The sequence below is a fragment of the Oncorhynchus mykiss genome, chromosome 23 (genome assembly GCF_057628025.1).
Source record: "Oncorhynchus mykiss isolate SJ-2025 chromosome 23, ASM5762802v1, whole genome shotgun sequence".
Classification (NCBI taxonomy): domain Eukaryota; kingdom Metazoa; phylum Chordata; class Actinopteri; order Salmoniformes; family Salmonidae; genus Oncorhynchus; species Oncorhynchus mykiss.
Genome location: NC_143044.1, coordinates 15271952 through 15296605, shown reverse-complemented (window position 1 = coordinate 15296605; position 24654 = coordinate 15271952). Strand labels below are relative to the sequence as shown.

General features: G+C 41.3%; 2 protein-coding genes across 3 annotated transcripts; one reads left to right on the top strand and one right to left on the bottom strand.

Moving 5' to 3' along the window:
• Window positions 1-7662: 7662 nt before the first annotated feature.
• Window positions 7663-10019, bottom strand: LOC110502482 (alpha-2A adrenergic receptor-like). Its single transcript, XM_021580530.3, has one exon. It carries the CDS (start codon window positions 9310-9312, stop codon window positions 8041-8043), a length of 1272 nt encoding a protein of 423 aa, XP_021436205.2. The 5' UTR covers window positions 9313-10019; the 3' UTR covers window positions 7663-8040.
• A 2559-nt stretch (window positions 10020-12578) lies between these two features.
• LOC110502481 (survival of motor neuron-related-splicing factor 30) lies at window positions 12579-24599 on the top strand. Of its 2 annotated transcripts, none has more exons than XM_021580527.3 (6): window positions 12579-12961; window positions 17120-17239; window positions 17398-17540; window positions 17852-18007; window positions 18150-18303; window positions 23803-24599. In XM_021580527.3, the coding sequence occupies exons 2-6, from the start codon at window positions 17120-17122 to the stop codon at window positions 23938-23940; spliced, it is 711 nt and encodes a 236-aa protein (XP_021436202.2). In that variant the 5' UTR covers window positions 12579-12961; the 3' UTR covers window positions 23941-24599. The 2 variants fall into 2 exon arrangements, with proteins under 2 accessions (XP_021436202.2, XP_021436204.2); XM_021580529.3 differs by lacking the exon at window positions 12579-12961 and adding an exon at window positions 13541-13878.
• The last annotated feature ends 55 nt before the right edge of the window (window positions 24600-24654 follow it).

The following is a 24654-nucleotide window of genomic DNA, read 5'->3' as shown; positions in this document are numbered from 1 at the left end:
CGGCTACAGTGAGCACGTGATCACCAACACTGGACAATTGAGGAATTGAAAAACATTGCCTGGTCCGACTAATCCTGGTTCCTGCATCATGCTGATGGCAGAGTCAGGATTTGGCATAAGCAGCATGAGTCCATGGAGACATCCGGCCTGGTTCAGATTGGTGTCGGTGGTGTACTGGTGTGGGGAATGCTTTCCTGGCACACGTTAGGTCCCTTGATACCAATTGAGCAGCAAACTTTTACAACACCTCCAGGCTGTTCTGGAGGCAAAGGGGAGTCCGATCCGGTATATTTCCTTGTACATCCTGTTTTGTATGCTTGCTCATTTCCCAGTTCCTGCAGGAATGTCTACCAATGGCATGCCCATATTTTTGTGAGAAAATACACTGTTCACTCAAAACATTTATAAAGTATAAATAGCACTCACTTTAGATTTGGGACTGCAGAAAGACTTTACTAATGACTAGTAAATGCTTTATTAATGTGGGAGTGATGATTAATAAATGGTGAACACAATTTATAAATGCCTTATAATTGGTTTGTCTTTGGCTAGTTGTGAATGAATAAACGCATTGTATATTAGACAAAGAAGAAAAGCACTAAATAAATGCCTTATAGAAGAATATTGGCTTATATAATATCTTAGAACAGCCTAACTACATATTTCAAATTTGTGCATTTCAAGTGTTCCCCCCTGCCCACTTTAGATAAGTGTTTAAATATTAGATTGCATATAATTCAATCAAAGAAAACAGAGAAAAAAGGAGAGAGAGAGAGAGAGTTTAGGCTGTAGCCAATGGCTACATTAAGAACCTGGCAGTCTCTCTGTTTTCTTCTACTGAATTCAAAATACAGTACAACATTCTGTGTTTGTCAACGAACAATGCCGGGACTAGTGTTGTGCTTCGTTTGACAGTGCCGTGCGCATATACGTATATTTCTGCCAGGAAGTAACAGGCCTTTCAGAGAATGAAATAAGTGGGAGATAGGTGGGACTTTCTAGCCTTCAGTGCAGTGGCAATGTAACGTAATCCGACACCTTAGTCACTTGTTACTACAGATCATAAACTCACTCGCTGAGTTAAAGAGACTGAGACTCAGAAGCGAATAAACATTGATAAAACAAATACATAGACAGTCCGCGAATTGACCTTTATTGTAATACACGATGACTTGTGTTTAGTAAAAAGCACTATATAAATGTCTAGTAGATGGCTAAAGACTTGTTATTGCCAGTGTACCACAGCAGATGATCTGTCATTTCTCACAGACACAGCACTCGGCCCAGCAGAACCAGAACTTACTAAATAAATGTGTTAATTTCATACATTTAGCAATGTTGGCCTCGAGATTTATTTTGGTCTCTAACTTTTTCAGCACCACCCTTCTGTTTTTCTGTTTCGACTAAGTGACTGACAGAGTCAGAGCGGGTCTCACTCTCTCTGATGAAGAGTGTTAGACTTTGAATATGAATTTGTGCCAGCTCAGCCAATCAGAAAAGCAGGCTGCCAAAAATGCTGTTATTTAGGTCAGAGGTCACCATGTGGGAGAAGTTGGAGCTCAAGGATGATCGACACGTTTCCCACTAGTAATTACCATTCAAATGGTTTTTTCGCAGTCATATTTGGTAAACAGAGAGAATGATAGAGATATCATCTTTATATACTGTCACACCCTGATCTGTTTCACCTGTCCTTGTGCTTGTCTCCACCCCGTCCAGGTGTCACCCATCTTCCCCATTATCCCCTGGGTATTTAAACCTGTGTTTTCTGTCTGTCTGTGCCAGTTCCTCTTGTGTGTTCCAAGTCAACCAGCATGGTTTTCCTGCTCGCCTGCCTTTTCTATTCTCTTTTGCTAGTCCTCCCGGTTTTGACCCTTGCCTGTTTTCTGGACTCTGTACCCGCCTGCCTGACCATTCTGCCGGCCCTGACCTTGATCCTGCCTGCCACACTGTACCTCCTGGACTCTGAACTGGTTTTGACCTTTTGTTTGTCCACGACCATTCTCTTGCCTACCCCTTTTGGATTATTAATCAATATCAAAGACTCAAACCATCTGCCTCCTGTGTCGGCATCTGGGTCTCGCCTTGTGCCATTATATATACGGGGTGTACAAAACATAATATTCAGTTGCACCCCCCTCAGCACACATTCAAGTCATCAGGGCATGGACTCTACAAGGTGTTAAAGCATTCCACTGGGCTTCTGGCCCATGTAGACTCCAATGCTTCCCACAGTTGTGTCAAGTTGGGTGGTGGACTATTCTTGATACACAGGGGAAACTGTTGAGTGTAAAAAACTCAGCAGCGTTGCTGTTCTTGACACACTCATACCGGTGCGCCTGGTACCTACTACCATACCCGGTTCAAAAGCACTTAAATATTTTGTCTTGCCCATTCGTCCTCTCAATTGCACACATACACAATCCATGTCTCTATTGTCTCAAGGCTTAACAATCCTTCTTTAACATGTTTCCTCCCCTTCAACTACTCTGATTGAAGTGGATTTAAAAGGTGACATCAATAAGGGATCATGGCTGTCACCTGGATTCACCTGGTCAGTCTGTCATGGAAAGAGCAGGTGTTTTTAATGTTTTGTACACTCAGTGCATGTCACATTATGGCATCTGTGAGCGCACGGGCAGTGCCATTGAGGCCATCTCCATATTTTTCTACTACATCTAGTTGGCAAACTGAAAGGGTGCATACTGCCAGCTAATGTTGTTCAAACATGTATAAAGCCAAGGTTCGTGATTTACTGCCACCTACAGTTCTGGAATGTTTGCTCACGAGTACCACCGTATGAGTCATAATACCCATAAAACCTACACAGGGTAGTGCATACTACCCAGTACATCACTGGGGCCAAGCTTCCTGCCATCCAGGACCTCTATACTGGTGTCAGAGGAAGGCCCTAAAAATTGCCAAAGACTCCAGCCACCCTAGTCATAGACTGTTCTCTCTGCTCCCACACGGCAAGCGGTACCGGAGCGCCAAGTCTAGGTCCAAAAGGCTTCTTAACAGCTTCTACCCCCAAGTCTTAAGACTGCTGAACAGCTAATCAAATGCCTACTCGGGAATTTGCATTGACCATTTGCATTGACCCCCCCCCCCCCCCTTTTTTACCCCTACCTAAATGTAGATATTACCTCGACTAACCTGAACCCCCGCACATTGACTCTGTACCGGTACCCCCTGTATATAGCCTCGTTATTGTTATTTTATTGTTTCTCTTTTATTTTTTACTTCAGCGCGTGTGACAAATACAATTTGATTTAGTAGTGCTCTTTTTCATTCTATCAAGCATTCACACAGCAGAGAAGCAGATGGATGAACACTTCCATAGTAGAAACTATGCTCTGCAGCTCATTTGCAGATTGGACTATCCAATTCCCAATACCGTAATGCTACCTTATATACTGTATGTATTGGTTCTATGTAGAACTGTCCTGTGCTGTAGAGATAAAAAAATCTAATTAACCATTGTATCACATTCAGATAAAATCTGAAGGGAATGCCAAGATACAAACATTAAGTTCTTCAACTTACTATGCTATTACAGTGGCAGAATTTTGAATCTCCACTGTGAATAATAAGCTTGTCATCAATGAAGTAGAGGTGTAGAAAATGGTTAATGTACCATATGTTATATCTGCTAAATCTCAAGAATATTGGAAATGAACTCTAGTACATAAAAACACAATCAAAGTGCTGTTGCTATTTCATTCATTTTGGCACTGTTTGGCAATAGAGGTACTTTTTCTGTATGTCCAACATTAAAACAAATACTGCAATAGCCCCAACACAATATAGCCTATCCTACTGCATACAAAGAAAAGACTGAAATGAATACATCTATGTGCCCATCAAATCAAATGTACACTAATCTACTTATGTGCACTCAAGGATCAGGAATCATCTCTTTTCAGAGATGGTCCATAGATAAGTATTTGATTTTTTAATATTTTCAGTATTTTCAATTCATTATCAATTTTTTTTAAATTCATGATATACTGTATATTGGCACAACTCTGCTCAATGTATTCACCAATGTGTATTGGCTTAAGTCTTCATCAGGGTGTCCGAAACTCTGATGAAGGTGTGAGCCGATATATGTTGATGTATTTTTTATTTTTTTTAATTGCTTGGCCCACACATTAAGGGTTTTTTAACTTTCAAACTCACACAAGTGCCTCAACTTGGATTTTGTATTCTACTTAGCGCCTATTTGTGGGTATAATTTTCCCTTTTAGCTTTTCTAGTACTATTCCCCTCCAAGAGCACCTGTACTTGTTTTGGAATACCTGAAGCGCTCCTGCTACTTATTTTTCTTCTGCTCAGTATATGCTGATGATAATTCTCCTCTCTTCTCATGGCATTCATATCAATATGTTGACCTTTCCAAGCCATATCAAGTATGATAGCAGCTACTCTTTGTTGTGGTCTTGCAGGTTCTTTGTTTGATTCGATGCACTGCTTTACCCTCTCAGTATTCCTGGCATGTGCTCTGACACTTTTTGCCTTGGTTTCATACTTTTTCTCATTTTTACAGGCGCTCCTCCCCTAACCTGTTCAGTATTGTGTTTGACCCTCTCAGTGCGTGAAACCCCCTCCAGCACTGACTACACCAGCAATGTTTCAGACACAGTACAGTCGAATTTTCCAGAATCACTGTGACTTAATGTGGCTTAGGGAGTTAAATGGGGAGAGGCAGACTTGAGATCAATGTGAAAATCGTGGGAACTACTGCCATACACAGCTTATTAAGCATACACGCCTGGGTGTCATAGCCATAAATTGCGGCCCTGTTTGAGGACCTTAGACTGGGAAATAAATTATTGACGGAAACCCAGAAGAAAAAATGTGTGTGTGTGAAAGTGTGGCAATGAGGATAGCGCTACAGTGCTATCGTAACCAGGAAAAATATAAACTCAGTGTTGAAATGATGCTAAATCAAAGTGATTTTAGGTTAAAAGGCCATAATTGTTTTGCACATACATGTTTAAAAGAACATAACTTACCTGTGATGACCGCATTACTTTTTATCAACTGTAGGAAGAACTGCTTTATCTAGTCAAAGGTTCAACAAATACTGTCTTTGTTTCCACAATTTCCTCTTACTACTTTGAGCAATTGAGATGAATATACATGCATTCACATTCAACCTTTTTAGTATCCGTTAAAAACTGCTCAACCAAAACTTTTAATTGTAATGTATGCACAGCTGGCAATGCATGGCACATGCCTTCATTATTCTCCTGGTTGTTATTTTGATTAAAAGAACTAAGAACATCCAGAAGCTAAACACGATGAATGCTAATGACTTCGGATATATTCCATATCCTCTGCAGATTTTGGGAAGTCAAGCAAATTACATCTTTAGAGGATCTGAGTTTCACAGGCAATATATTCATTGTCTCTCCATCTGTCTCTCTCTCTCTCTCCTGCCCTCTCCCTTGGTCCTTTACTCTGATAGGAGGCAATCTATCTTGTTTACTGAATGGGCTTTTAACATTAGAGGTAAAAAAGTAATGAGTGATCCAGTTCCTGCATATCTGACACCTGCCTCAGGAGGATAATGATGGAGGATGATGGAACAGAATGGGGAGAGGGGTGCAAACTACAGACTACACAAATCTTCCCTCTAATCTGATGGGAAAGTGTGACCACTTCCGTTTCAAATGTGTTTTTGTTTTTAATGGTCTTCAAGAGCAAAACACACAAAAACAGTAGCTATGTCCTAATGCCATGTCACAATATGATGACAAATTACATTGAAACAATGTTGGTTCAACCAGTTTGTGCCCAGCGGGTTTTGTTGTGTACATTTTGACATGTCAGATGGTTCGTGGGAATCCATCAAAGATGGGTCTATAGTTTAACATCAGTGGTGACTGGTGAGTAATAGTTGTTGTATTTTAAGACTGGCTACATGGCTAAACCCAAGTATGTGTACCACAGGAATGTTAAACAGCAGAACTGCTGCAACTGAGGCATATTCTATCTATTGGAATGAGAAAGGACTGTTGGAGCTGAGTTATGATAATCCCTAATGGTGTGTATGTTACTGTGTGCCTTCCTCACTGGCAAAAACATTCAAATGAAATAACACATATTGAAACTGATCATGAGAATGCCACCATAATTCTGTTGTACAGTATAACACTAGAAGAACCAGTGCAAACAAATTTCAAAGCCTCTAACGTTTCCATAGAAGAAAGGAGAATGCTAATCAAAGAAACTGTCTGACACTGAGGCCGGCCTAAATAAGGCTGTGAATATTACATCACAATGCAATTACACACACCTTAATGTTTGGAGTGCAGGGCCAATAACATTTGGCTCTTGATATGTTTCTTGTTTGACTTGGGGGAAGGATTTAATGATATCTGCAACTGTAGCATTATTATTTCTGCTGAGCTGAACTGAGCTGTGTTCAATATTGTTGTGCCAGCCATTACCTTGTAGGCATACTTTCCCTCTCATTTGATTTGCATTGTTCTCACTGGTAGTTTGGTGGGAGGGGGCTCTTTGAAGGCAATGCAATTTGTTTTGATGAGAGTTTCATCACCCACTTGAGGGAAGACGATGAAACACAGGGAGATAATGGCTCCTCAGAATGCACTTATCATGTTCCAATGGCCCTCCTGAATAGGGCTTTATGTAATGTTCATGTTCATGTTGATTCTCTGCCATTTTGTGTTGATTTCAGTGCTATATTCCCCTGCTCGTGGTCATAATATGTAATATGTAATAATATGTCTCAGATAAGTTTTTATACAAAGGCTTATTTCATACCGAGACCATTTCTAGTCCGATTAGCCTGATAAGCAAGCAACAGACTGTTGTGTGAAGAATTTAAGAATAGTTCCACAGCATGTTGCATAATTCTCACTTATGTGATAATGTAAGCAGAACAATTACTGTTATAGTATGGGAAACCTGTTTTATTTCAGTCACATCGATAAGGCGATAGAGTTCCTCTATTGTTTTTGTTTTCAAGATACCTGAAATGGTGGCGATAAAGTAAATGCAAGACCCCAGAAAGAGGGAAGTGAAGGCAACTGCATGCATATTTTGATTTATGAGCAATAGAGTTAATTTTGCTATGGCTCATCGACAGGGGTTGCAGTGACTCGTGTGCATCACTAACATAATTAACTTCTCTCTGATGGCAGAAATCCAACATCCATCACTTAATGTACTGTTTTACTTTAAAAAAAGGTGATAACCTCTTTTTCTTTAGTGTGCATCATGAATTTTGGCAGGCTGTGCGTGAAAGATTATAAAAATAATACACTGTATACAGTATACACCATAAAATCTGTTGATTGTGGGGGGGGTTATTGGCATGGTGTTTCCTCTCTCTACTGATAAGGACACAGTAGATGATTCAGTCTATGTTGCCCTGTGGGAACCCAGGTTCTCTCTTTCTGTTGGCTCCTCTGGGTCTGTGCAATATGGTACATGAAGGAAACGCAGTTGTGGTTGAAACATGATTGTCCTTATTCAATAAGTAGAATACAATTGAAACGATTAGAGTGCAGTGTTGTAAGTTTGAGTATTTGTTTTCTGGAACATTTACTTAATGTACAACAATACCCCTAAAACTCAATGGGTACCCCAACGAACGTAAACTGATAGAACATACTGTAAAATTGAATGCATGTTTAAATATGTTTATTCATTATACGCACATATGCTCCCTGTAAATCTGCACAGCTAATCGATTATGCATGACTGAATTGTAGCCTACATAATAACATTAAGCATCCTCCATGGAGATACAAGCCAGCTGCCTCACTACATCAGCATGAAGTAATAAACATGGAATGTCAAATACATTTAAATGTATGTGGTGGGATTAAAGATTGTAATGATCTCAAAACTATTGTACATTGACACACATGTACAAAATTAATGATACAAGTATTTCCCAATAGGTATATTTTCTTTCCATGAGAAACTGTACATGACTCCAACTTGTAAACAATTAAATCTGTATTCAGACAAGAAACAGTAGCTAGTCCAAAAAAAGTATATTCATAGCCCTCGTCTATCCTTCTTGCAAAGGATCTTTTTGAAAGACCTCCTGAAGTCATTGTTGAAAATAGTGTAAATGACTGGATTCAGCGAGCTATTGCAGTATCCGAACCAGAAGAAGAAATTGAACAATGTCTCAGGGACACAGCAGGACTCACATATGGCGGTGAGTGTGTACGTGAAGAAGAAGGGGAACCAGCAGACAACAAACACTCCCATGACCACAGCCAGAACAAAGGTGAAGCGCTTCTCTCTGTTCTGCCTTCCTTTCCACCGACTCACTTTCACACACTGCTGTGCATCATAATCTTTAGGGGACGGGTCTTCTAGTTTCACCTGACTCACTTTGGTCTTTCCCTTTCTCAGCTTCATTTTGATGGAGCACTGGTTCTCATTCCCATCAGACGAGGAGCACTCTTCCCCCACGTCGATTCCATTGACCTCCTCACCTTCCTCCACTCCATCTCTACCTCCTTCTCTGTTCCTTCTCTCCAGGGGGTCCTGCTGAACTAAGCCATACTGACTTTTATCTGGATTATTGTTTCCCCTTCTCCTTTCACCCGGAGGGGCCCTGGTTCTATTCTTTGCAACCTGGTAAATTCGAACGTAGACCAGAATCATGATCACACAGGGGGCGAAGAATGAGGCGGTGCTGGAGAATATGATGTACCACTTCTCCTCATTGATCTTACATGTGGGACCCTCCTCTTTGGCCCCTTCCTTCTCCATTGAAATGAGAGGTGGGAATGATATAATGGCAGCCAGCACCCACACAAATAAAACTATACATTTGATCCTGCGTGGTGTCCTTTTCGAGTTGTACTCAATGGCTTGAGTGACTGACCAGTATCTGTCCAGACTTATGGCACACAGATGCGTGATGGACGAGGTGCAGAACAGAACATCCAGGGCCAGGTAGATCTCACACCACACTTGACCAAAGTACCAATATCCCATCAGTTCATTAGCCAGAGAAAAGGGCATCACCAGAGTGGCCACTAGAATGTCTGCACATGCTAAGGACACTAAAAACAAGTTCTGAGGGGCTCTTAGGGCTCGGCTGGTGAACACAGCGATGACCACTAGGACATTACCGAACACTGTGAGGAGAATAAGGATACCCACCAGTATTGTCAGAGGCACAGAAGTCTGCACAGTGTAAGGGAGCCTGCCAGGCAAAGTCTTGTTGCTGTTGGTCAAGTTATCACACCCCATAAGGTTGAAGCTGGGGTCCTTACAAGACAAGTCAACCAATCCACTATTATGGCACATTCGTTAATTAAGCGTCCCACGATAACGTAGCCTTTAATTTTTGCCCACTGGGGAAAATGTCATATCAACAATCTCAAATACAAAGAATCTCAAAATGTGGTTTTACTCCTTTGTTTTCCAGCATCCAAAAATGTAATTTTCTCCATTTACACATTCAGGAAAAAAGTGGTAATTCGTTATCCTCTTCCTTCGAGCTTCAAACACTTCAAATTGTCCCACGTTGTGCATGGAATAGCATCGACAGGATTATATTTCTCTGCCACTGAAACAGTAGTTGGTGAAGCAGATATGTATGTGGCAGAGGAGGGGATTGCCGCTTTTTATATGGTGGTGAGCCTCATCTCCCTAGTCAGTATATCTTAGTGGGAATAATGGGCGGGGTCCAATTACTATCGGAGCTACAGAAGAGTTTCATTGTTGCTTTCCAAATTGTACATTGACAAAATACCTTGTCATTCCAAATATTCTCCAGATATATCTATATTTTTTTAATTTTGTGACTGCGTCTAGGCTAGTGTTTATTAATGAACCACATGAGATATTAGTAATCTTATTTCATAATCTCGGGTAGCCTAGTGGTTAAGAGTGTTTTATTTATTTATTTTATTTCACCTTTATTTAACCAGGTAGGCTAGTTGAGAATAAGTTCTCATTTGCAACTGCGACCTGTCCAAGATAAAGCAAAGCAGTGTGACACAGACAACAACACAGAGTTACACATGGAGTAAACAATAAACAAGCCAATAACACAATAAACAAGTCAATGACACAGTAGAAAAAATCAAGTCTATATACAGTGTGTGCAAAAGGCATGAGGTAGGCAATAAATAGGCCATTGGAGCGAATAATTACAATTTAGCAGATTAACACTGGAGTGATAAATGAGCAAATGATGTGCAAGTAGAGATACTGGTGTGAAAAGAGCAGAAAAGTAAATAAAATAAAAAGGGGGTGAGGTAGGTAGATTGGGTGGGCTATTTACAGGTGGACTATGTACAGCTGCAGCGATCGGTTAGCTGCTCAGATAGTTGATGTTTAAAATTGGTGAGGGAAATAAGTCTCCAACTTCAGCGATTTTTGCAATTCGTTCCAGTCACTGGCAGCAGAGAACTGGAAGGAAAGGCGGCCAAATGAAGTGTTGGCTTTGGGGATGATCAGTGAGATATACCTGCAGGAACGTGTGCTATGGGTGGGTGTTGTTATCGTGACCAGTGAACTGAGATAAGGCGGAGCTTTACCTAACATAGACTTATAGATGACCTGGAGCCCGTGGGTATTGCGACGAATATGTAGCGAGGGCCAGCCGACTAGAGCATACAGGTCGCAGTGGTAGGTGGTATAAGGTGATTTGGTAACAAAACAGATGGCACTGTGATAGACTGCATCCAGTTTGCTGAGTAGAGTATTTGAAGCTATTTTGTAGATGACATTGCCTAAGTCGAGGATCGGTAGGACAGTCAGTTTTACTAGGGTAAGTTTGGCGGCATGAGTGAAGGAGGCTTTGTTGAGCCAGTAACCGAAAGGTCGCTGGTTCCAATATATATATATATATATTTTTTTTATTTAACCTTTATTTTAACAGGGAAGACATATTGAGACCTGGGTCGCTTTTACAAATGCACCCTGTATATACAACGCCAATATACACATTGAACCCAAACTAATATATATACATACAGTGCTTTCGGAAAAGTATTCAGATACTTCACTTTTTCCACATTTTGCTTCGTTACAGCCTTCTAAAATGTATTACATTTTTCCCCCCTCATCAATCTACACACCATACCCCATAATGACAAAGCGAAAATAGGTTTAGACATTTTTGCTAATTTATTCAAAACCAAAAAACGAAATGCCTTGGGGATGCTGTGGGGATGTTTTTCAGCGGCAGGGACTGGAAGACTAGTCAGGATCGAGGGAAAGATGAACAGAGCCAAGTACAGACATATCTTTGATGAAAACCTGCTTCAGAGCGAAGGTTCATCTTCCAACAGGACAACAGCCCTAAGCACACAGCCAAGACAACGCAGGAATGGCTTCGGGACAAGTCTTTCAAGGTCCCTGAGTCAGCATGCCATAACCTGGACTTGAACCCGATCAAACATCTCTGGAGAGGCCTGAAAAATAGCTGTGCTGCAACATTCCCCATTCAACCTGACAGAGCTTGAGAGGATCTGCAGAAAATATTGGAAGAATCTCCCCAAATACAGGTGTGCCAAGCTTGTAGCATCATACTCAAGAAGACTCTAGGCTGTAATCACTCCCGAAGGTGCTTCAACAAAGTACTGAGTAAAGGGTTTGAATACTTATGTAAATATGATAAACGTGTCTAAAAACCTGTTTTTGCTTTGCGATTATGGGGTATTGTGTGTAGATTCACTATTGAATAGATTTTAGAATAAGGCTGTAACGTAACAAAATGTGGAAAAAGTCAAGGGGTCTGAATACTCTCCGAATGCACTGTATATTGTTAGTGTTCAAATACTGGAGAGTTGAGACCAAATCACGGACGCTGGACAGAGTGGATTTCAGTTGTAACAAAAGACAGTTTTAATGAGTCAGAGATATCTTGTCCCGCAGTTTTACGTGCACGGACCTAGTTCACATAACTCGGCAAGGAGCCAGGTGAAAAAGAGGCCTATACAATGGTTACATTCATTTTTATACATAGAATAAAGTAGGTGGAGTCTTGTCGTTTCGGTCTTCTTGACTGGTCGGAGGGTTGGAGGCAGGCCTTGCTCTAGCCAGAGCGGGCCCCATTGGTGCACAGCAAAAGTTATTTGCTCTTGGGACCGGCCAGTTAGAGGGAGATGAGATGTGTGTTTATATAAGGAAGAGGGGGTCAGTCTTATGGCTGGGTGTATGTGTTCTTACGACGGAATGTCTTTGTTTATATGAGCTATGTGTATGAATATTTATATAACAATATACACATTAATATACAAAAACACAGTCATGGGAAGCACAAATAAACCATCACAAACCATGCGCAGAATAACTGATGCATTTATATACACACACAACACCGCTGAATATGATCGGTGTCCATAGTCAGCTGCAGTTACAGTCACCAATGCTCTAGGTAACATGGAAACAGCCTGACCACCTCTGCTAGGGTAAGCACAATGGTCAGCGTGAGGTGTTCTCTCGTTGTGTTACTCATTTGTGTCTGGAAGTAGCTAGCAAGCTAGCCAAATTTAGCCAGTTAGCCTGTGAGTGCTGTTGTGAGGTCAGAACGCTCTGATTAAACCTACTCCTCCTCCAGAGCGTTCAGTGTGTACACCGAGAGTGAAACACTCTTAATTTACGAACGGAAAAGATTGAACGACCGACACACTGGAGGCAATTTACGAACGTACCCTATGAGTTACAGTCAGTTGACCTTTACAGTGAATTCGTTAGGATGTCGATTCAAAAACCAATTGTCCATTTTAAGTACCAGGGACATAATTTATTGGGATAAAGCCCCATCTGCTGACAATGAGCGAAATTACACTTTGGCAGACTACTATCGCGAGAATAACATGTTATAAGAAATAATCGACATTTCCGGTTTATTTTTTAGATATTTATTTTTGCTGATTTATGAGAACCTATTTCAGTAAAATCTGAATATTCTTATTTATTCAGTTGAAACAAATACAGAAAGGTAAGATTATTAATGAACATTTAGCCGTTTTGAATGTGTTTTCTTTTGCAAAAATGGCACTGGATGCCAGCTGTCACTGTGTTGTGGCGATGGCCTACTAATTAACGTTAGCCATCTAGCGGTAACGTTAGTTAGCTGACTTTCTTGCTAGCGATGCCTATTTGAAATGTATTTGAAAGTCGATAGCTAGATTTGATACCTATCAGAGTAAGGAAATAAAGAGAACTAACGTTAGTTACCTGAGAACCGAGTGCTGAAAATGTGTTAACCCTCCACCGAAATGTAACTAGCTACGCCAGATAGCCAATTAAGCTAACTAGCCAGCTGGCATTTGTTGTGTAGCTACACATGTCCAAAAGTATGCAGGCACCCCTTCAAATTAGTTTATTCGACTATTTCAGCCACACCCGTATACGCAGCTGACCAGCGTATAAAATCAAGCACACAGCCTTGCAATCTCCACAGTCAAACATTGTCAGTAGAATGGCCCATACTGAAGAGCTCAGTGACTGTCAAATGGCATAGTCATAGGATGCCACCTTTCCAACAAGTAAGATTGTCAAATTTCTACCCTGCTATAGCTGCCCCGGTCAAAATCGTCTGTCCTCGGTTGCAACACTCTACCGAAGCAACGTCCGCAAAAAAACTGTTCATGAAATGGGTCTCCATGGCCAAGCAGCCGCAGACAAGCCTAAGATCACCATGTGCAATGCCAAGCGTTGGCTGGAGTGGTGTAAAGCTCGCCACCATTGGACTGGAGCAGTGGAAACTCGTTCACTGGAGTGAGGAATCACGCTTCGCCTTCTGGCAGTCTGGCGGACAAATCTGGGTTTCGCGGATGCCAGGAGAGCGCTACCTTCCTGATTAAGGTTTGGTGGAGGAGGAATAATGGTCTGGCGCTGTTTTTCATAGTTCGGGTGAGGCCCCTTAGTTCCGGTGAAGGGACATTTTAACGCTACAGCATACAATGATATTCTAGACTATTCTGTGCTTCCAACTTTGTGGCAACAGTTTGGGGAAGGCCCTTTCCTATATAAAATGTTATTTGTCACGTGCCGAATACAACAATACAACCTACCTACCAGGTAATTAATTACCTAACCATTAAATGATTACTTACAAGCCCATAACCAACAATGCAGTTCAATAAATAAAGTTAAGAAAATGTTGACTAAATAAAGTAAAATAATCAAATCAAAAAGTAACACAAGAAAATTACATAAAAATAATGAGGCTGTATGCAGGGGTACAAGTTAATCGAGGTAATTTGTGATGCATAGACGATAGATAGCAAGTAGCAGCAGTGTAAAAACAAAGGGGGGTCCATGTAAATTGTCCAGGTGGCCATTTGATTAATTGTTCACCAGTCTTATTGCTTGGGAGTAGAAACTGTTAAGGAGCCTTTTGATCCTAGACTTGGCGTCTCGTTACCTCTTGCTGGGCGGTAGTGGAGAGAATTATCACTTGGGTGACTGGAGTCTTTGACGTTTTTTTGGGGCCTTTCTCTGACACCCATCGCCTAGTATATAGGTCCTGGATGTTAGGAAGCTTGGCCCCAGTGATGTACTCACTACCCTCTAGCGCCTTACGTTCAGATGCCGAGTAGTTGCCATATCAGGCGGTGATGCAACCAGTCCGGATGCTCTTGATGGTGCAGCTGTAAAACTTTTGAAGATCTGGGGACCCATGCCAAATCTTTTCAGGCCTGAGGGGGAAAAGGTGTTGTCGTGCCCTCTTCACAACTGTCTTAGTGTGTTTGGACCATGATAGTTTGGTGATGTGGAGACCAAGGACTTTGAAACTCTCAACGCGTTCCACTTCAGTCTCGTCCATGGTGTTAATGCGGGCCTGTTCGGCCCTCCTTTTCTTATAGTCCACAATCAGCTCCTTTGTCTGTATCACATTGAGGGAGAGGTTGTTGTCCTCGCACCACACTGCCAGGTCTCTGACCTCCTCCCTATAGGCTGTCTCATTGTTGTCGGTGATCAGGCCTACCACTGTTGTCGTCAGCAAAGTTGATGGTGTTGGAGTCTTGCTTGGCCATGCAGTTGTGGGTGAACAGGGATTACAGGACTAAACACGGACCCCTGAGAGTCCCCAGTGTTGCGGTTCAGCTTGGCAGATGTGTTGTTGCCTAACCTTACCACCTGGGGCTGCCCGTCAGGAAGTCCAGGATCCAGTTGCAGAGGGAGGTGTTTAGTCCCAGGGCCTTTTAGTTTGATGAGCTTTGTAGGCACTATAGTGTTGAATGCTGAGCTGTAGTCAATGAACAGCATTCTCACATAGGTATTCCTTTTGTCCAGGTGGGAAAGGGCAGTGTGGAGTGCGATTTGAGATTGAGATCTGTGGATCTGTTGGGACAGTAATCACTTAGGCATGTTACCTTCGTTTTCTTTGGTACAGGGACTATGGTGGTCTGTTTGAAACATATGTAGGTATTACAGACTCGGTCAGGGAGAGGTTGACGATGTCAGTGAAAACATTTGCCAGTTGGCACGCACACATCTTGGTAATCCGTCTGGCACTGCGGCTTCATGAATGTTGACCTGCTTAAAGGTCTTGCTCACATTGGCTATGGACAGCTTGATCACACAGCTGGTATGAAAGCTAAACAGCTTTTATCCACAGAGCCCTTTTGCCCTTTGTTAGGTAACGTAACAATTAGAGGTCGACCAATTTAATCGGCATGGCCGATTTTAATTAGGGCCGATTTTCAAGTTTTCATAACAATGGATAATCGTTTTTTTGGATGCCGATTATGGCCAATTACATTGCAATCCTTGAGGAAACTGTGGCAGGCTGACCACCTGTTACGTGAGTGCAGCGTCAAAAGGACCTTGTGGCTGCAAGAAGCCAAGGTACTTTGCTAGCTAGCCTTAAACTTATCTTATAAAAAAAAAACAATCAATCTTCACATTGTTAACACTAGTTAACTACACATGGTTGATGATATTACTAAGTTAACTAGCTTGTCCTGCATTGCATATAATCAATGCGCTGCCTGTCATATATATCATTGAATCACAGCCTACTTCAACTTCGCCAAACAAATGTATCTAACCATAAACATCAATGCCTTTTCTTAAAATCAATACACAGAAGTAAATTTGTTAAACCTGCATATTCAGTTAAAATAAATTCATGTTAGCAGCCAATATTGACTAGGGAAATTGTGTCATAGTATATGCAACAGTTTTGGCCGCATGGCTCGTTGTGAACTGTGTGACCGTAATTAATTTGCCAGAATTCTAACATTGATGGTTGTGTAATGTAACAGCAATATTTAGACTTGGGGTTGCCACCTGTTCGATAAAATACGGAACGGTTCTGTATTTCACTGAAAGAATAAACGTTTTGTTTTTTCGAAATGATGGTTTCTGTATTTGACCATATTAATCGCCTAAGGGTCATATTTCTGTGTGTTTATTCTAATTAAGTCTATGATTTGATATTTGATAGAGCAGTCTGATTGAGCGACGGTAGGCAGCAGCAGGCTCGTAAGCATTCATTCAAACATCACTTTACTGCGTTTGCCAGCAGCTCTTAGCAATGCTTGAAGCACAGCGCTGTTTATGACTTCAAGCCTATCAACTCCCGAGATTAGTCTGGCAATACTAAAGTGCTTATAAGAACATCCAATAGTCATATGTATATGAAATACAAATGGTATAGAGAGAAATAGTTGACGCGTCATAATTCCTATAATAACTACAACCTAAAACATATTAACTGGGAATATTGAGCCGCCAGCTTCATATGTTCTCATGTTCGGAGCAAGGGACTTAAATGTTAGCTTTTTTACATGGCACATATTGCACTTTTACTTTCTTCTCCAACACTGTTTTTGCAACATTTAAACCAAGTTGAACATGTTTCATTATTTATTTCCGACTAAATATATGTTATTTATGTATTATATTAAGTTCAAATAAAAGTGTTCATTCAGTATTAATTGTCATTATTACAAATATCTGCTTTTTTTGGTCCTCCAATAATCGGTATCGGCATTGAGAAATCATAATCCGTCGACCTCTAGTAGCAATTCTCTATGATGTGCAACACTTAATGATGTTATTGGGCTATGTGTTATTTGCTATTATTGCTTTGTTTCAACTATCGTTTTACCCCCCCGCCCCCTCTTTCATTGTGAATTTTCAGATGTCAGAGGATTTGTTGAAACAGTTGGGCAGCTACAAAGCACAGTTGCAACAAGTGGAAGCCGCCTTATCAACCGACCCTGAAAATGAAGACCTTCTCAAATTACAGAAAGACTTATCGGTAACTAGTTAGCCATGTGTCACCTGTATTGGCCATGAACATTTTAGATTTTACATCATTTTTACATCATTGAGTGTCAATATGTTTCTTAGTGTGTCTGTTTTCAAATGCGATTATTATCCAGCAATTGAATGACCTCAATTACGTATCCTTCACAGGAAGTCATAGACTTAACAAAAGACCTCCTGACGTCGCAGCCCTCCGAAGGTACTGCTACTGCCAACAGCTCAGATGCAGCCCCCCTGAAACATAGGTGGAGCGTTGGGGACAGGTGTATGACTGTGTGGAGTCAGGATGGACAGTGAGTATCACCCAGAAGCTCCTCAGTCCATAGTCAACCTGAATATTCAACTGTTAATTTACCAATTTTGCAATGTCATCTTTGTTCGTCTTGCTTGCACATATAGGGTCTTGACTTCATTTGACCTACACTATTCAAATGTATTTGTTCAGTGAAGCAGTGATAGACATGACAAGACTATTTTGCAAGAAGGGTCTAGCCCATGAATAAGAACAATAACAGAAACTCTCAGAATCTGTCATTCTTTATAATTGTGTAGTAGGGCTTGTCTTGCTTGTACTCACCTGCTTACAGCCGGGATTCTTTGACAGGGTGTATGAAGCTGAGATTGAGGAGATAGACGGCGAGAATGGCACGGCGGCCATCACCTTCTCCGGCTACGGGAACGCAGAGGTGGTGCCACTGCAGAACCTCAAGCCTGCCGAGGAGGGCAAGCACTCTGAGGATGACGGGAAATCCAAGTCCAGGTAGGAGAGACAATGTATATGTTAATAAAATAGGTCCTGTGTTGGGTCAGAAGTTTCCCTTGTTTCCAGTTCTTGATGTACAGAAGAGTCCATGGCTGATCTAAAATTGTAACTTTGTGTGTGGGTGTGTGTGCCATGACAGGAAGGAGCAGATAGCAGACCAGAGGGAGTACAAGAAGAAGAAGGCCCAGAAGAAGGTGCTGAGGATGAAGGAACTGGAACAGGAGCGAGAAGACCAGAAATCCAAGTGGCAGAGTTTTAACAACAAGGCCTATAACAAGAACAAGAAAGGACAGGTATATTCATTCATTCGCATATTCATCTACTTTACACACTAGAAATTCCGGGCCTTGAGCCATCCCGTTTTGAGCCAATAACATCCTAACAGTCTAATAAATACATTTCGTATATTCTATTGGTTGTGTTTATGAAGATCTTAGGTAACATTGGAATATGCATTTTCCCCCAAAAGAATACAAAAGCATTTTCATTAGTTTGTTCTAAATCAAATCAAAGGTTATTGGTCGCATTCACATATTTAGCAGATGTTATTGAGGGTGTAGCGAAATACAGTGCAGCTAACAATACACAATAATACACACAAATCTAAAAAGTAAAATAATGGAATTAAGCAATATTAGGACAAGCAATGCTGTGGTATTAGTGGGTATGGGATGAAGAGACAATATTGATAGAATATGTAGTACATCTGAAGAATAGTATATGTACAGCAATAGTTAAATAGGATATGCCTTGACTAGAATACAGTATATACATATGAAATGGGTAAAACAGTATGTAAACATTTGTTTAAGTGACCAGTGTTCCATGACTATGTACATAGGGCAGAAGCCTTTAAGGTGCATGGTAGAGTGCCCAGGTGTTAGCCGTCTAGTGATGGTGACTAAAATTCAGGGGGCTGGCTAGTTGTCACTGTCTTAACAATCTGATGGCCTTGAGATAGAAGCTATTTTTCCAGTCTCTCAGCCCCAGCTTTGATGCACCTGTACTGACCCCGCCTTCTGGATGGTAACGGGGTGAACAGGCCATGGCTTGGTTGGCTGAGGTCCTTGATGATATCCTTGGTCTTTCTGTGACACCGGGTGCTGTAAATGTCCTGGAGCGCAGGCAGTGTGCCCCTGGTGCTCTATTGGGCAGACTGCGTACCAGGCTGTGATCTCAATGGTGCATCTGTAAAAGTTTGTGAGGATCTTAGGGGCCAAGACTATCTGTGTGGACTATTTCAGATTGTCAGTTACGTGTACGCTGAGGAACTTGAAGCTTTTCACCACCTCCACTGTGGCCCCGTGGATGTGGATGGGGGCATGCTCCCTCTGCTATCTCCTGAAGTCCACGATCAGCTCCTTCGTTTTGTTGAAGGGAGGATATTTTCCTGGCACCACTCCCCCAGGGCCCTCACCACATCCCTGCATGCTGTCTTGTATTTGTTGGTAATCAGGCCTACCACTGTTGTTGTCTGTGAACTTGATTTGTGAGTTGGAACAGGAGGGGGCTGAGTACGCACCCTTTTGGGGGCCCTGGTGTTGAGGATCAGTGTAGTGGCGATGTTGTTGCCTACCTTTACCACCTGGGGGTGGTTTGTCAAAGAATGATGAGCTTGGTGGGTACTATGGTGTTGAATGCTGAGCTGTAGTCTATGAACACCATTCTTACAAAGGTATTCCTCTTGTCCAGATGGGATAGGGCAGTGTGCAGTGCAATGGTGATTGCGTCATCCGTGGATCTATTGGGGCGATATGCAAATTGCAGTGTGTCTAGGGTGTTGTTTAAGGTGTTGATATGATCCTTAACTAGCCTCTCAAAGCACTTCAAGATGACAGAAGTGAGTGCAGCGGGATAATAATAATTTAGTTACCTTTGCTTTCTTGGTTACAAGAACAATGGTCGATGTCTTGAAGCAAGTGGGGACAACAGACTGGGATAGGGAGATATTGAATATGTCCTTAAACACTCCAGCTAGCTGGTTTGTGCATGCTCTGTGGACGCGGCAAGGGATGCCGTCTGGGCCAGCAGCCTTGCGAGGGTTAACATGCTTAAATGTCTTACTCACATTGGCCATCGAGAACGAGAGCTCACAGTCCACAGGAGCAGTGTTGACCCACTGTTTCCCTCGAAGCGGGTGAAGAAGGTGTCTTGCCATCTTACCACGGTTTTTGGTTTGAATAGGTTTAAATCGTCACAGTGGGAAAAACATCCTCTATACACTTCCTGATGAACTCAGTCACCGTGTCAAAGTTATTCTCAGAGCCAACCTGGAACATATCCCAGTCCATGTGATCAAATCAATCTTGAAACATGGATTCCGATTGAACAGACCAGCATTGAACAGACTTTACCACGGGTACTTCCTGTTTGAGTTTCTGCCTATAGGAAGGGAGGAGCAGGATGTATGTGTGATCTGATTTGCCGAAGGGAGGGTGGAGCAGGACTTGTAGCCGACCCCGAAGGGAGAGTAGCTATGGTCGATCGTTTTTGAAGCGCGATTGGAGTGGGCGACGTGTTGATATTTCTTTGCTAGTGTTTTCCTCAGATTTGCTTTAGAAATGCAGCTACAATAAATGCGGTCTCAGGATATGCGGTTTCCAGTTTGAGTTCCTTGAGAGCCGTCATGGTATCGGCTTGAGGGGCAATATACACGGCTGTGACAATGACCGAAGAGAATTCTCTCAGGAGGTAATGCGGTCGGCATTTGATTGAGATATTCTAGGTCAGGTGAACAAACAGACTTGAGTTCCTGTACATTAAAAACTAAAACACAAACGCCACAATTTAGTGTTATATCCATCGCAAATAAATATTTTTTTGGGGCATGTCTTAAAGGTCCAATGCAGCCATTTTTACCTCTATGTCAAATAATTAATTAACAATCTTACTGTGATTTCAGTTAAAATTTTCAAAAATAACAATTTCTCAAGAAAGAATTTTGCTAGGTATGTCTGAGTGGGAGGGGAAACTAGAAATGATCTGTTATTGGCAGAGAGGTTTGGAACTCTTTCGTATTGGTTGATTAACTAATTTATTGCCTGTTGATGTCACCAGGCAGGCCAAAACTCCATCCCACCAAAACAGTCTGAAGTTTCAGGTGGTCTTTTCAAACAGGTCTTACGCTAAAAGGACATAATTTTCACAGTATTATTTCATCCTCATAGTTCAGAAATGTATATAAAACAAAGGAAAAGCACTTTTGACTGCACTGGGCCTTTAAGAAACATGATCCTAAGACAATGCATTTTAAAAGAACAGAATAGCATATTTTAAGTGTCATGTTACAGTGCCTTGCGAAAGTATTCGGCCCCCTTGAACTTTGCGACCTTTTGCCACATTTCAGGCTTCAAACATAAACATATAAAACTGTATTTTTTTGTGAAGAATCAACAACAAGTGGGACACAATCATGAAGTGGAACGACATTTATTGGATATTTCAAACTTTTTTAACAAATCAAAAACTGAAAAATTGGGCGTGCAAAATTATTCAGCCCCCTTAAGTTAATACTTTGTAGCGCCACCTTTTGCTGCGATTACAGCTGTAAGTCGCTTGGGGTATGTCTCTATCAGTTTTGCACATCGAGAGACTGACATTTTTTCCCATTCCTCTTTGCAAAACAGCTCGAGCTCAGTGAGGTTGGATGGAGAGCATTTGTGAACAGCAGTTTTCAGTTCTTTCCACAGATTCTCGATTGGATTCAGGTCTGGACTTTGACTTGGCCATTCTAACACCTGGATATGTTTCTTTTTGAACCATTCCATTGTAGATTTTGCTTTATGTTTTGGATCATTGTCTTGTTGGAAGACAAATCTCCGTCCCAGTCTCAGGTCTTTTGCAGACTCCATCAGGTTTTCTTCCAGAATGGTCCTGTATTTGGCTCCATCCATCTTCCCATCCATTTTAACCATCTTCCCTGTCCCTGCTGAAGAAAAGCAGGCCCAAACCATGATGCTGCCACCACCATGTTTGACAGTGGGGATGGTGTGTTCAGCTGTGTTGCTTTTACGCCAAACATAATGTTTTGCATTGTTGCCAAAAAGTTCCATTTTGGTTTCATCTGACCAGAGCACCTTCTTCCACATGTTTGGTGTGTCTCCCAAGTGGCTTGTGGCAAACTTTAAACGACACTTTTTATGGATATCTTTAAGAAATGGCTTTCTTCTTGCCACTCTTCCATAAAGGCCAGAGTTGTGCAATATACAACTGATTGTTGTCCTATGGACAGAGTCTCCCACCTCAGCTGTAGATCTCTGCAGTTCATCCAGAGTGATCATGGGCCTCTTGGCTGCATCTCTGATCAGTCTTCTCCTTGTATGAGCTGAAAGTTTAGAGGGACGGCCAGGTCTTGGTAGATTTGCAGTGGTCTGATACTCCTTCCATTTCAATATTATCGCTTGCACAGTGCTCCTTGGGATGTTTAAAGCTTGGGAAATCTTTTTGTATCCAAATCCGGCTTTAAACTTCTTCACAACAGTATCTCGGACCTGCCTGGTGTGTTCCTTGTTCTTCATGATGCTCTCTGCGCTTTTAACGGACCTCTGAGACTATCACAGTGCAGGTGCATTTATACGGAGACTTGATTACACACAGGTGGATTGTATTTATCATCATTAGTCATTTAGGTCAACATTGGATCATTCAGAGATCCTCACTGAACTTCTGGAGAGAGTTTGCTGCACTGAAAGTAAAGGGGCTGAATAATTTTGCACGCCCAATTTTTCAGTTTTTGATTTGTTAAAAAAGTTTGAAATATCCAATAAATGTCGTTCCACTTCATGATTGTGTTGTTGATTCTTGTTGATTCTTCACAAAAAAATACAGTTTTATATCTTTATGTTTGAAGCCTGAAATGTGGCAAAAGGTCGCAAAGTTCAAGGGGGCCGAATACTTTCGCAAGGCACTGTACCAATCACAGGGAGTGCTCACATGTTGAAAGCATGGATTGAAAGCATGGATTCTTAGTTATTCATGGGCAAAGTTAGCTTTAGAAATACAGCCCATCCACTCAAATTTGAGTTTTGTGAAAAGTTAGTTTTTTTTAAACCATAGATATGCTCTCCGATGGGTAATATTAATCTAAGCTGCATGAACCTCTCTATAAGATGATTTGGAAAAGTAGCTTTTTGGTAAGCTCTTCTCTTTGTCAATTACACATGCCTCGCTGTTCATCAGTTTCTTCATTGACAATTGATAATATGGTCAGACTTCAGACTTCTGTCAATTTAATGTTGTGTTTAGGTTACATACAGGCTGTATCACAACCGGCCATGATTGGGAGTCCCATAGGGCGGCACACAATTGGCCCGCGTCGTCCGGGTTTGGCCGGTGTAGGTCGTCATTGTAAATAAGAATTTGTTCTTAACTGACTTGCCTAGTTAAGTAAATTAAAATGTCTGTGTGAAGTTGGTTTAGATAGAGTTTAGCTGTAGTTTCAATGGGCTATAATCAGATGGGCAGCGAACTCTCATGTGAAGGAAGGGCAGGGGAGAAAATGACATGCCTTCCTAAGACTGCTTATAACACGATCTGTTTGTAATCAAAATTCTAACAAAGTCATTGTGCTGAATATTCCTAAATAAGTCTATTTAAGGATGGAGGGGGACAAGACTTAAAAAATTGCAGAGGTATTACCATTTTAAATGAATATGAAATCAAAATTACTGTCTGCGCTTCGTGTTAAACTAAGTAACTTTTCAAATGTTATTTGCACATGTTCAGCTGTTGCTTTTTTGCAGGAGAAGGACCATCACAAATAGTCTTACTGAGATTTCCATTGTCTGTTGCAGGTGAAGAGGAGTATATTTGCATCGCCGGAGAGTGTAAACGGCAAGGTGGGAGTAGGAACATGTGGCATAGCAGACAAACCCATGACCACGTATCACGACACATCCAAATATAACGTCAGGCATCTAATGCCACAGTGACCTAACATTTTATCTTTGTGTAAAAGTATCCTATTGTATAGTAGCAAGATCATTGCTTATCTTTGTGTGTTTATGGTTTGGGTTACCCCAGTAAAGGAGCTTTGAAACAAATTGCTTGCTCACCATTGGTTGCCTCATTGGGAAATTGTCCTTACCAGTATTATCACATAGAACAGCAGAATTCTTAATAAAATAAATAACCACTGTAAATGGAGTTGCAGCACAAATAATGGTTGTGGTGAAATTAGTCTGGGTTGCTGTATCCTTCTGAATGCAACAAAGGCCAAAAAACAATTTCCATGTTTTTAATGTTACACATTTATTATAGATTTTTCAGGTTGAACTAGACTATAATATACATTTTTACGATTTAGTGATAAGACCCTTTTATAAAGCTAATTTTACATCTCAGTTTTGTACATTTACAGGGAAACAAATTGTTTTTTGTTTAGAGGTAAGATGTTCCTCTCATTTTTCCCTGAACCCTGAATTTTTCATATTGGTACTGAACGTTGTTTAACACAGTTCCTCCAGATGGCAGTAATGTATTTTATACCGTCTTTGTTCTGTGACGTATGTCAATGACCTTATGCCACTGCTGGTGATATAAGCTTTTTTAAAAATAAAATCAGGGATGAGTTGTGGATTTTCCTATTAAACCTTCATGTTTGATTTATTGTGAGGTTTTGTCTATGGTGCTAGTGCATAAGTGTA

What these genes read in the sequence shown, in the direction of transcription:
- LOC110502481 (XM_021580527.3), top strand. Translation starts at nt 17,120, where the DNA reads ATGTCAGAGGATTTGTTGAAACAGTTGGGCAGCTACAAAGCACAGTTG. An exon ending in AATTACAGAAAGACTTATCG is followed by an intron (nt 17,240 to 17,397) that starts GTAACTAGTTAG and finishes TATCCTTCACAG; the next exon opens with GAAGTCATAGACTTAACAAA. An exon ending in GACGGGAAATCCAAGTCCAG is followed by an intron (nt 18,008 to 18,149) that starts GTAGGAGAGACA and finishes GTGCCATGACAG; the next exon opens with GAAGGAGCAGATAGCAGACC.
- LOC110502482 (XM_021580530.3), bottom strand. Translation starts at nt 9,312, where the DNA reads ATGTGCCATAATAGTGGATTGGTTGACTTGTCTTGTAAGGACCCCAGC.